General features: G+C 33.7%; 1 protein-coding gene across 5 annotated transcripts in view; it reads left to right on the top strand.

The window, feature by feature from the left end:
- Positions 1-12388, top strand: part of PNISR (PNN interacting serine and arginine rich protein) — a 46908-nt gene extending 34520 nt beyond the window's left edge. For all 5 annotated transcript variants that reach the window (XM_001377616.5, XM_007484359.3, XM_056818617.1 and 2 more), the window contains 8 exons: positions 1220-1388; positions 4587-4777; positions 5647-5784; positions 7150-7249; positions 7940-7993; positions 9144-9314; positions 10706-11795; positions 12040-12388. In XM_001377616.5, coding sequence (XP_001377653.2) covers positions 1220-1388; positions 4587-4777; positions 5647-5784; positions 7150-7249; positions 7940-7993; positions 9144-9314; positions 10706-11795; positions 12040-12070 — 1944 coding nt within the window. In that variant the 3' untranslated portion in view covers positions 12071-12388. The remainder of the gene's footprint in view (positions 1-1219; positions 1389-4586; positions 4778-5646; positions 5785-7149; positions 7250-7939; positions 7994-9143; positions 9315-10705; positions 11796-12039) is intronic.
- The last annotated feature ends 1208 nt before the right edge of the window (positions 12389-13596 follow it).

Here is a 13596-nt window from a genome sequence, read left to right as displayed (position 1 = left end):
TAACCAGGGACATAGAACTCTATGGAGGGTAATAATATTAGTCTGTTGGGATTTTCTTTATTTTTTCCTCCACTTTGTTTGAATCTCTTAAATTTAGTATCATTTCAAGCTAAATAGTTCAGAAATATCAAATTTATGAATTGGGCAATTACTATTTTAAACTTTAAAGAGTAACCATGAAAATTCACAATCTGAATCAGACTTAATAATGGACATGACTATAAATAAAGTTTGATTAATACAGTAAGCATTTGTCAGTTATATGTTCCAAAGTGGTATTCAATTTTAACATTGTTACATAAAAGTATAGCAGTAGAACCTAAACATTTAGCCACATTTGTTCTCTACATTCCCATGCTTTGTAAAACAGAGCTGCATAATTACCCAGCTTAGAAGCCTAGTGACCACAGCAAATTTCCATCTGAAATTGCCATTTCAATACCAACTTGACATGCTAAAGAATTTTTTTCCTCTGCTGATCTTGCCTTTTCTCATTAAATCACTGAGCAAGCATCCTGTAACAAGGGACATGTGTAAATGAGACATGGGAGTCATAGGCAGCAAAAACTATAGAGTACTAGATTTAGCATCAAGGAACCTGGGTTCAAATCCTTGCTCTGCTACTTATTACTTGTGTGGCCTTTGGCAAGTCACTTAACCTCTCAGGATCTCAGTTCTTCATTCATAAATTGAAGAAGTTAGTTTAAGTAAAGATTTCAGTGGTCCTGGCTAGCTCTAAATCTCTAGTGATGGTGATGATTTTAAACAGAAATCCCTTGACTGACTGTCAACTATTTAACTTCACCAACAGAAAGCTATTGCTAATAAGATTTTGTCTGTTTACTCCTTAAAGTCAATGGGTCTTTAATTATTTGATGGTAGAAAAACGTTTAGCATCCAAATGGGTTCAAAATCATCTCTCACTTGACATGGGAAAGAGTCATATATTCCTTTCCTTGACATTTTATGAGAAAAATTAGTATATCAATTTATATTGTAAAGACTCTTTGCAGTTAGATGGGCAGAACACTTCTTACCTTTCTTAAGAAAAGCAAGCTTAGGCTCTAGAAGCAACAGAAAAATCGGTGGACACTAGTACCTTGGAATTCATGGATTTGCTGCACGCATGGATTTCTACTGTCCCAGTTCATAACACGTGTGTGTCCCAGAGAATGTATAGTATTAATGTGAAGAAAAATAAACTGCAATACTCTTTCAGCATGGGGCTGCTTTTGGTCCACCACAAGGTGGATTTCATCCTCCTTATTGGCAACCAGGACCACCAGGACCTCCAGCACCTCCCCAGAGTCGAAGAGAGAGGCCATCATTCAGGGATCGCCAGCGTTCACCCATAGCATTACCTGTGAAGCAGGAACCTCCACAAATTGGTAGATATTAACTTTATTTAGTGCACTATAATCAGCCTGATTTCCTCCTCGTGCAAAGTATGAGTTCTATTGAGTTTTGTTATGGATATCATTTAAATTTTTTGGCTAATTTTTATTTCTAAGCTTTGCTCTTACTGTTTTTTCCCTCTTTTCTCTACTACTTTAGTGGTGGCATGACATAGTGAGTAGAAAGCTAGCCTCAGAAGTAGGAAGCACCTAGGTTCAAGTCTTGCCTTTGAAAGTTCCTGGGTATATGTGACCTTGGGCAGGTCATTCACTTTCTCATTACTCTGATCAGTTCTCTTTAAGTCAAGGGGAAGAGCTATTATTCTATATTTGTAGAAGGAGTTCCTTATATAAGTAATAACAAGTTCTTTGTCTCACTATTTTATATCAGAACTGTTTATCTCTTGATTTCTCCTCCAGATGTAACTTCTTGCCAACACTAGCTTCTTTACTGCTACCTTTTTTTTAAAAAAACTCTTTAACTTCTGACTTAATTAATACAAGAGTTAATTCTAAGGCAGTAGGAACAGTCAGGACTAGGTGGGGTTAAATGGCTTGTCCAGGTGCACAATAACTAAGAAATGTCTGAGGCAATATTTGAACCTAAGTCTTCCTGACTCTAGGCCTGGCACTCTCTTCACTGAGCCACCTAGCTGTCTCTACTAATACTTTCGGCTCAACTTATCTTGTCTCTATCAATCACCCCCTCTCTTTTCTTAAGCTTTAATCTGTATTTACTGGTTCTTTCTCTTCTATATGTCTTTTTTGTCTCTGTCTTGTTTCTCTTGCATTATCTCTGCTTCCTTTACTCTTACTTCTCAATATCTTACAACCTCCTCATTCAACTGAAACTACTCTCCATATTTATTAATAGTTGATTTGTCAAATTATTTTTCCTAAGCTCTTATCCTTCAGGACCTTTATTCATTATTTGAGCACCATTGACCATCCTCTCCTATTTGAGTTTTTTGGATCTCTTGCTTCTTTTCCTACCTGTCTGACTTCTCCAGTCTTATTTGCTAGGTTCATTGTGTCTTGCCCTTCAATTCTTAGCACACGTTAGGACTTTGTCCTATGCCCTCTGTTTTCTCTACGTACTTTTGTGTTTTTATCAACTCGTACACATGCCTACACAGAGATAATTAAATCCATATAGCCTTAAGCATTTCAAACTCAATTTATCTGAAACAGACTTCATTATTTCCCCTGCTTCCCCCAACAAATTCTTTTCTTAATTTATTTGTTTAGAAAGAATTCCCTTCTAGGAATCTAGGTTTGGAATCTCAAGAGTCATCTTCAAATCTTAACGTTTTTCACTACAAATCCATTCAGTTACCAAGTCATATTCATTCTGTCTCTATAACCACATCTGTCTCCTCTCTATTCACACAATTATTACTCTAATTAGTTCAGACCCTGATCATTCCCTTTCTTAACTATTAAAATAGCCTCCTAATTGATCTCTCTAACTCAAATCTCTCCCCTCTCCAACCCATATATTACATAACTGTCACCTTAATATTCCTAAAGAGCACAGGCTTCTTCTTGTCACTTTCTTAATGAGAAAGTTCCAGTAGCTGCCACTATCTAATGCCCTCTAGAATAAAATATAAACTCTCTGGTTTTTCATTTAAAGCCCTTCTTTCTAGTCTACTAGGGTTAAGTTACAGTGGCTTTCCATCTTCTATGTCGCACCTTTGTATAGGCTGACATTATGACTAGGATATAAGAGTATAATGTGACCCTGTTGAACTTCACATCTTTTAATCCCTAGATTCCTCAAATACCATTTTTTACTTGAAGCCTCCAGTCAACCAGCCCTAACTGCAAGGGCCTTTCTCTGCATCCCTTGTATTTAATTCATATATATTTTGTACTTTACTTAGATAGACTTTAAGCTCCTTGAAGGCAAGGCTTGTTTTCATTTTTTTCTTAGTATCCCCAGTACTTAGCACAATTAATGCCTGGCTTATTGGTTGATTGAAATTAATCAGCAAAGAGTAATACAATTCACAACATTAATTCTATTTTAAAGCTAAAGTAATGTAAATGAAACAAATCTCTACAAACTCCAGATTACCTTTCCTTCATTATGGTAAAGTTCTAATGTAAAACAATTATAAGATATCCTAATATATTTCTGGCAGTTTCATGTTTTTTATACAAATAACTTTTAAAAATATTAACATTTATAATCAATATTGCCTACTATTGACATAGTGAATTTTTATATTGAATTAATATGGACACCCAACATGTCAAATAATAATTTATAATTATGAAGCAAAAACAAACTCAATGGCATTTTAATACTGTTAAAAGTTCATCTGTTTTTAATCTAGTAGACATTTGAGGACAATTCATCTTTAAAATGTTAACTTTATTATGTGGCCCATGTATTTATTTATTTTATTTTTAAATGTTTCTTGATGTTCCCCTTTTTATAGTTATTTTCCAGTGATTAATCTATCCACCTCCCCTCCAAGAATTGTAACAAATAAATATAGCCAAACCAAAAAAAAAAAATCAGTACATTGGCTTTGTATAAAAATGTCTCCTTTTGTATTTACATTTCACCATATCTCTGCCAAGAGGCAGAAAGCATGCTTCACCATTAGGCCTCAAAAGTCATAGTTGCAAGTTGTACACTGTATTTATTTATCAGTATCTCAGAAGTGTTTTCCTTTATATTATGGTCAAGCCATGAATTCTTTTGCCTTTATTGCATTCAGGACTTCAATGCCACAAGCAAAACTTAAGTACTTAATTTGTACAGAGTATTGTGGTAGGCCCTGGGACTCCTAAGGAATTTCAATAAAACACCATCCTTGCCCTCATGGAGCTTATACTCTAGTAAACTTCTCCACGAATAGCTGTTGAGCCTATCTTAACTTAAAATTCTTACCTAATTCAAATGTAAATGTAATTTTAGGGAAAAATGTAAAATATCCTATGAAGGTTTTTTATTTTTTTTATTCTGTCTTAACAGAAAAAGTTATTTATCGAAAGAATTTCTGTACAACAAAAATCTGTTTCATTTAGTTTTTCCTTCTCCCCCCCCCCCCCAACCCTGAGCACAGATTGGGGTAGGCATGGAAAGAAGGGAGGGAATTGGCCACAAATGTGAGACCTCAGAAATTTTGGTTTTCATTTCAATTGACAGAATTGTAAAAATTTTCCCATATGATACAGATGCAGTAAAACGCAGAACTCTTCCAGCTTGGATTCGTGAAGGTCTTGAAAAGATGGAACGTGAAAAACAAAAGAAGTTGGAAAAAGAGAGAATGGAACAGCAACGTTCGCAATTATCCAAAAAAGAAAAAAAGTCAACTGAAGAAACGGAAGGAGGAGATGGCCCTCGTTTGCCTCAGAGAAGCAAATTTGTAAGTAAAATCTGACTTTTATTTAAATGAAGAATAGTTTCGCAATCCTAGCACCATAAAAATCTTGTTTCATTTATGTATTTTTAAAAACTGGCCAATTATAGAAATGTGCTTAATATATATCAGAATCATCAATAAATGAACAAGTATTTCTTAATTGTGATATTTGGGATGAGGTATTTTTGCTAATATATTGTACTATTAAAGTCTCTGCCATGTAATCAGTCACTTTTTATTCCACTTATAAAATATTGTAGGTAGCAGGTACAGCAATATATCCTATATGAACATTTAGGGCTGCTCTGATGCTAAACTTTATTGTTGGTAGCAGTTGCTTTGTCTGAGAAGTAACACATTTCTTACCCATTTGCTAGTGACATGTCAAAAAAAAACTAAAGTTCTGATAAACTAAAAAGATTTTAAGCTCTGAATGTGACCATCCCTTGCATCTACCCAAAGATCCCATAATGTCCAAGGTAATCATTTTGGGAGCCTATAGTGATCCATAACTTTTATAAAGAAATAATGATTGTTAAGTGACTAGATTACCCATTGTGCTAATGATGTGATCTAACTTGAGCTATGAGACAGAAAGATGGTCTATGTAAATAGCTGAGCAGAAGGAAACAAGAAAATAAAAGTACTCTTTTTCAATTTGCTGTCTTTATTTTTTGTTGCCCTATTTAATGCAATCTTAAAATTGCAGAGTCCAAATTAATGCACATTACATAGAACATTTCGTATGGGGAGTTTACTTTTCATTTTCACTTTTAAGACTAAGGACTTTAAATTTTCTGAATTTGATGATCTTTGAATAGATGATTTTACATTATAAATTAATTTAGATACACGTACTATTCATTTTATAGGATAGTGATGAGGATGACGATGATGTTGAAAATGTTGAGGCAGCAAGCAGTGGAAAAATTACTAGAAGCCCATCTCCAGTTCCTCAAGAAGAGCAAAGTGAACCAGAGATGACAGAAGAAGAGAAAGAATATCAAATGGTATAGATAAAATGTTTTTCTTTCCATTTTCTTGGGATTTTAGTTTATGAGTACTTGCTGTTATTAGTTGTCTAGATATTATTTCTGAGTTAGGTGTCTATATCAATATAAAATGTAAAATCATGAAAATTTCTATTGGCCAAATCATATAAATAATACTTTTACACAATAAAAATGTAATTAAACAGAGCATGAAGGAAGGAAATGAGCATTTATTAAACACTAAACCCCAGACACTGTGCCAATAAAATAAACTTTACAAATATGATCTCATTTTGATCCTCACAACCACCCTGTGTGTGTAAGTGTTGCTATTATCCTTAATTTGTAGTTGATGAAACTGATGCAAACAAGTCAAGTGACTTGCCCATTGTCACACAGCTGGGCAGTGTCTGAGATAGGTTTTGAATTTAGTTTCTCCAGACCCAGCACTCAACCACCTAGCTTCCCTTTGTAAGGAAAAACTAGGGTTAATTTTTATCACCATGTAGTAGTTCCATATAATACTAGCAGCTCATTTCTTTATCATTTTAATACTTGCCAGGAATGTTGGACCTGGAAGGAGCCCAATTGCTAATTTTACAGAGAAGAAACCCATAGAGGTTAAGGGATATACTAATAACTACACTACTTTATAGTGACAGAGTCAAAACTAGAGCCCCAGGTCTCCTAAATTCTAGCCATGTTCTTTCTACTAGTTTTTACTGCTTCTTACAAGGTTTCCACTATGATTATTAATGCTGTAGTCAGAGAAGAGTATTGTCTGTTCTTAAGAAGGAAGGGGATTGTGTAATAGTCAAACCTTGGAGCATGAAAGGTACAGAGAAAGGAGAAGTCCTCTATTAATATCTTTGGATTTTCTGCTCAATCTGTGTGTACACTGGACTTGCTGAGGAATTTCTTAATGCAAATGGAAAGGAATTGTAGTGGAACATCATTGGAGAATTATGGAGTGTTTTTCTGAGTAAATATGCTCTATATTGCTCATTTACCAAGGTTTCTAGTTCTATTTCTAAAAGATGCCAGTTTGTATCAGGACACTATTAAAAAGTCAATGTGTACCATTTGCTGTGATAAAATTTATGGTCTAGAATTTTAACATTCAAAAGCAAATATCAGTTATTAGGATTTGATACCTCATTTAAATACACTAAAAACCTAAATCAACACACTTGGATTTTTTGGATGTGATTAATTTTTTGAAGAAAATCTGTTTGGAAATAATTGCTTTACAATTTGATTCTTCTCTGGAAGTTAATAGAATGTGTATGTGTTTTAGTTTTAAGTTCAGTAATTTTTTTTTTGGCAATGAATAAATGTATAGCAATGAATAAATTGTATACTGTTTAAATATTTTTCCTGCAGATGTTGTTGACAAAAATGCTGTTGACAGAAATTCTCTTAGATGTCACGGATGAAGAAATTTATTATGTGGCCAAAGATGCACACCGGAAAGCAACAAAAGGTATATGTGGGGTGTTTTTTTGTTGTTTTTACTATCCTATGTTTGGATATTCTATTCTTGCATGTTTTTTTCCTTTTCTTTTCTTTTTTTGAGAGTTTAAATTTGTAGCCACTATATACATAAAACAAACCCCTTAAATATTTTGGTTTCATCTAAAATATTACAGCACAAACTAGCAATCATATAATGTTGTCCTGTCCAGTGTATTGTGAAAATTTTCAGTCATTCAGTTTCTTTCACGTAACCCTTTTTTGTTTAGCTATGATGGTACTGATGTAGACATGTTACTAATATTAGTTTGTATTGAACTGATGAGATGAATTGTGCATCCTCAGTGCTTTGTTTTCACTTGTTTATAAGTTACTATAGCCATGTAACAGTTCATTTTCCTCTCTGTTTTTGAGTATTAAAATTATGAAAAATTTAAAGGACAAACCACAGAAAAAGACCTATGAATATATCATTGAGCCCCTTTCCCTTTGTAACCCAATATAGTTCACATTTAAATTCTAAAGTTTCAAAGCCAGACCTGCTCAAACTAGATTTCAATGAATGTTATGTTTTTAATGTTTCTTCTCTCCCCAAAAAGCAGCAATAGTAGTAGATTTAACAATACCATAGACTCTCATGACTATGAAATCGTGGCTATTTGTGTTAACATGTTGTTCCTGTTGTTGATGTGATACAAAGCTCCTGCAAAACAGCTGGCACAGTCCAGTGCACTGGCTTCCCTCACTGGACTTGGTAAGTATTTTCCGTATTTTTGAGAGGGGGCTTAATGGGGAAATCACACTTATCTTGCCTTTCTACATATTCTGTTTTGAAACTGTTATAAAAGTAGGTTTTAGGATTTATGATAACCTAAAAGGTTTGTTAATTTTGGCTGCTGTTTTTAATTTCTAGAACATAAATTCACACTTGTAAAAGAATATTAATTTAATGGATAAGTCATAATAGTAGGAGCAAATTGTAATAAAGAAGAATTTTTTCTTTTATTAATTGCTCCTAGGTTGACATAGTTTCTTTTTTAATTGTAATTAAGGCATCATAATATACATGCATACATATACATATAAAATATGCATGTGTATGTGTGCATAGTCACGTTCCAAACTTATGCATACATAAATTGAGGGAGCACTACCAATTTTATTCTGAGTACTGTCATATTTAGATATAATGCACAAAATCAGTTTCTGATATGATAGGACAAAAAGCACCCGTCTTGTCATCATAATCTAGTACTAGTGATGTGTTACTAATGTGCTATTTGCATGACATGTGACTGTGGCCATAAAATCTTTTTATTTGCTATTTCAAATATCCTCACTTTAAATTGATCATTGTAAAGATTGAGAGAAATGGGCAAAACCAAATCTCCTTGTTATGATAATGATTACTTGGATCACTTCAGGGTGGGGAGTAGTTTCAGCACATTACTACTGAGAAAGAATTAGCTAAATTTTTAGAAAGCTTAGCTTGATATCTATGTTTCATAACTTTGTACAACAAAATTATCCTGCAAATATTTTTAGGCTTAGTATCCTAGTCTTCTCTTAGTATATGAGTTGCCTTAAATTTTGGCGAGGCAAAATTATTGCCCTATCGAAGGTTTTTCATGATTTCCATGGGCAATTGAGACCATTATGACCGTATCTGGTTGGTGAGAAATAGATGAAAGGTTCCAGAAGAATAGGTAAGATAAAAATGCTGAGTAGCCATTTGGCTCAGGGCTTTGTGGATGACAGTGACATGTCTGCTCCTCCCCACCCCGAATAAGCCTCTTCTTCAAGAAGAAGCAGTGAAAGAGGAATAAACTTTCCTTTTGGCCCCTCAATTTTTAAAAAGTAAGATATAATCTTTCCTTGTGATAGACTGGGCTTTATGCACGCAGGTGGACTGGGTGGTTATGGATCAGGAGACAGTGAAGAGGAGAGGAGTGACAGAGGCTCTGAGTCATCTGATACTGATGATGAGGAATTACGACACCGAATCAGGCAAAAACAGGAAGCATTTTGGAGAAAAGAGAGAGAACAGCAACTGTTGCATGATAAACAGGTGGAAGGTATGTGTTTTAACTTAGATGCCTAACAGTTTTGATAAATTAGTCATTTGAAAAATTAAAAGAATAGATTAAAGGTTATTTTTTTCAAGTGAAGTTAATATATGATTTGACTTAAAATGTTTTCAGGTATATTTCAAGTTTTTTAGTTCTACAGAAATGAGGTGGAGTAAAATATTTTTAAATTTGGCTATTTCATGTCCCATTGCTTCCTTACTCCCTCGCCTCTTAAAAAAATGTAAAGTCTCATTCTTTTGGATAATTGAATTTTTGGAAAGTAAAATTCCCTTTGGATTATGTTTTTAAATATCCTTTCACATTCAGTTGGCATTTAGGTATATTTGACATCATGCAGTTTTTTATTTGGAAATTTAAAATTAAATTATTTCAGATATTATGGTAATTAATTTCTTGATAATATAATGACGTTTAATATGAAGTCATTTCATTGGTTTTACTTTGGTGTTGGATCTTAGCTGCCAAAGTGGACAAGTTAAGCCTGTATGGGATCAGAGTCAGGTGAGGTTGTTAGAGCTCTGGTCAGTCTTAAAGAATTGTAGTACTTCTCTTGGGGACTTTAATTTCAGGGTCTATGCTAGATTACCTTCTATTTAACTACCTAATATTTTTCATTTTTGTTGGGATTCATCAGTTACAAATAATTTTTTGAAACATGGATGGGGGAACATAGCCTGATAAAGAAGAATATTTGCCATTTAAAATTGACCCCCCTAAGTCTTTTATACTAAATTGTTACTTTGCTTTGTTAGAAAAATAGTGTGATTTTTACGATTGACATCCGGCTTAAAGCTTGATTTTTATAAGAGTATTTTGCTGTTAAAGAGATTTTTTGAAGGATCTTCTGTTGTGGTAAAATACACCATTTTGGAAAAATTTGCAAAAGATATTTTATAAAAATGTCCAGTTTGATCTGTTTTTTTTCCCCTGTGATTATTAAAACTCTTTGGGTTTTTTTTTTAAACTCTTACCTTCCATCTGAGAATCAATACTGCATATTCATTCTAAGGTAGAAGAGTGGTAAGAGCTGTTAAATGACTTGCCCAAGATCACACAGCTATGCAGTATCTGAGACCACATTTGAACCTAGGACCTCCTGTCTCTAGGCCTAGCTCTCAATCCCCTGAGCCACCCAGCTGTTCCCCACTAAAACTCTTAAGGTTTAGGAAATATATTACTTTAATTGTCCACAAGGACAATTCTCCCAAGAGAGAATAAATATTTCCTCTGCAAATGGCTACATACACATATGTTCTATTCTTTTGTAACTATATAAAATGGTATTTTAAATAAATGAGATAATCCTCTCTGAAATTATTTCCTTATTTTCTGTTCAGTCCATTATTCTTAGCAAAGCTTTTGCATTTCTTTTCCAGAAGAAAAGCAACAAAATGAAAGGGTTACAAAAGAAATGAATGAATTCATCCATAAAGAACAGAACAGCAGTTTATCACTCCTAGAAGCAAGAGAAGCAGATGGTGATATGGTTAATGAAAAGAAAAGGACGCCAAATGAAACCACACCAAATTTAGAACCAAAAAAAGAACATAAAGAAAAAGAGAGATTAGGAAGGAGTCAGTCAGGAAGTTCTAGTAGTGGTAGTACTAGCAGCAATAGCAGAAGCAGCAGTAGCAGCAGCAGTGTATCTAGTTCGTCGTACAGTTCTAGCTCAGGTAGTAGCCGCAGTTCTTCACGTTCGTCTTCTCCTAAAAGGAAGAAGAGACATAGTCATAGCAGATCTCCACTGCATAAACCTAGGCGTAGCAGAAGTAGAAGTTACTCTCGTAGAATTAAAGGAGAGAGTAATAGAGCTAGGGAAAAGGTAAGAGATAGGAGGAGATCTAGTAGAAATAGTATAGAGAGAGACAGAAGAAGAAATAGGACTCCTTCCCGAGAGAGACGTAGAACTAGAAGTCGCTCAAGAGACAGGCGAGCCAATCGTGCTACTCGCAGCAGAAGTCGAGAGAGACGTAAAGCTGATGACCAGCGTGGAAATCTTAGTGGGAGCAGTCATAAGCATAAAGGTGATGGTAAAGATCAAGAGCGGAAAAAAGAGCGAAGTAGAAGTTTAGATAAAGATAGGAAAAAGAAAGAAAAAGAAAGGGAGAGAGAACAGGATAGAAGAAAAGAGAAGCAAAAAAGGGAAGAAAAAGACAGTAAGTCCAGTAGCCAAGATGACAGGTTAAAAAGAAAAAGAGAAAGTGAAAGAACATTCTCTCGAAGTGATTCAATATCTATTAAAATCTTACGACAGGATTCTAGACAGGAGAGTAAGAAAAGTTCTACCAAAGATAGTAAAAAACATTCAGGCTCTGATTCTAGTGCAAGGAGCAGTTCCGAATCTCCGGGAAGTAGCAAAGAAAAGAAGGCTAAGAAGCCTAAACATAGTCGATCGCGATCCATGGAGAAATCTCAAAGGTCTGGTAAGAAGGCAAGCCGCAAACACAAGTCTAAGTCCCGATCAAGGTAGTATACTTTTTAAAGTATTTTGTCTGAATTTATTTTTAATTTGACTGAATTTGTTCAAAGTTGAAAGTGTCCTTTCTCTCTCTCTTTTAAATGAACTCAGTTTGGTACTTGATATAATGATCATAGACTTAAAGTAACTTTAGAAAACCTATATACTTTTATTTATTTATTTTAAATTGCAGATTCTTTAGTCTAAAATGAATTTTATCTTTAAATTTTGTCTTTTCCCTTTATTTTTCAGATCACCATCCCCTCCCCGTCGTAAGCGCTGAGGAATGATGTGGCATGACTGCCATGATGTTGTTTAAAAAATTCCATGAGTTTTAAGGGCTTGTCTCATTATAGAGGCACATTGTGGCTGTGTAGGTGAAAACAGAATCTTTTTTTTTTTTAATCTGTAAATAGGTGTATTTTTTCCAAATGCTGCTCCAAGTTACTTTAATAGGATTTCTTTGTATTACTTTTTTTTTCCAAAATAGTGCTTAATAAGAATATAAAATATACCATTCTCTCTTTCAGCTGTAATGTTCTTAAAATTACTATTGAATGTACTGTGATGTCAATAAAGCTCTTTAGTTCATTTTTGTTAACTTCTTGCACCTTAATTTTATGATTTTTAACTAAGGAAAGTACTTTTATAAAAAGGCAGCTGGATTTTTGTATAATAGGTTTTAAAGGTAATCCCCCAAATGGTTTTAACCTATATAGTTTGTCAAAGTTTGTAAATTGTATTCATGGACTTGTCAAAATCCGCCATTCAAGGTGTGAGAGAGGGCCAGAAATAGACCTATATTTTTCTCTATGGAAGTATTTAATAGCTTTCTAAGCTTTTCCTCCTATTTTAGATTTTCAAGTAAAATATTCTGTGTATGAAATATGGATCACTCTGTAAAATGAAATTTGCTTAAATCAATCAAGCCACTGCACAGTAGGATTATTTGCAATGACTGATCGTGTTTGACACTAATATTCAGCTCTGGATCTATACTGTAAAGCCACCCACTTCTATTTTAGAAGTATATTCTGAGTATGGGTAATTATAGAAATGAGATAAATTCAATTTGTGGTGCTTTTATTTATATTTTTAACATATAATATGACCTCAGATATATTGAGAGATACTCTGTAATACATGCACACATCAGTTGCATAGCATCAAAACTCCCAAGTTTCCTCAGAATTGCGATTAGTGGTATGGGTTTAACAATTAAACCAATTGTAGGCTGGTGGATAGAACAAAAATATGGAGGCATTTTCATTAATGCCCCGTTGCTTTCAGGATATTGTGTGACAATATGCTTATATGGCAGTATCTTAAGTTATTCTGTGAAGAAAAATGCTTTAAAAATTTTAGTTTTCTTTAAAAGAAAAGCATACCAGGTAGACACAGAGAATAAATTTGAAAAATGTTTCTCCAACAGTAGTACATTTTAAGAATAATGCCAGATTTTTGCCAAGGTCAGTGTTTTCTCATAAATAAAGATAAAAATAGATTATGTATAATGTGCCCTTGTACATCTATATAGATTCATAACTTTTTTGGCAATTATGCATTTATCTAAAAGTTTACAAATGGCTGAATAAATGCATGTTCATCAAAATGACTGTTTTACAGTGCATTTAGTTCTGATATTTATAAAGTTGAAAATTCATGGAATAACTTCAAAACAGTTTGAAATTATATATGGTTAGTCATATCAGGCATCAAAATAAAGGTAAATGTGCAATATGATGTTTCTATTTAGATTAGATTAATAATACATTGTACATATCTTGCGAATCATCTGGTTAATTTGTA

This window comes from Monodelphis domestica, chromosome 2 (assembly GCF_027887165.1).
Source record: "Monodelphis domestica isolate mMonDom1 chromosome 2, mMonDom1.pri, whole genome shotgun sequence".
Classification (NCBI taxonomy): domain Eukaryota; kingdom Metazoa; phylum Chordata; class Mammalia; order Didelphimorphia; family Didelphidae; genus Monodelphis; species Monodelphis domestica.
Note: the sequence above shows the minus strand (reverse complement) of the source record. Positions and strands in the feature narration are given on the sequence as shown.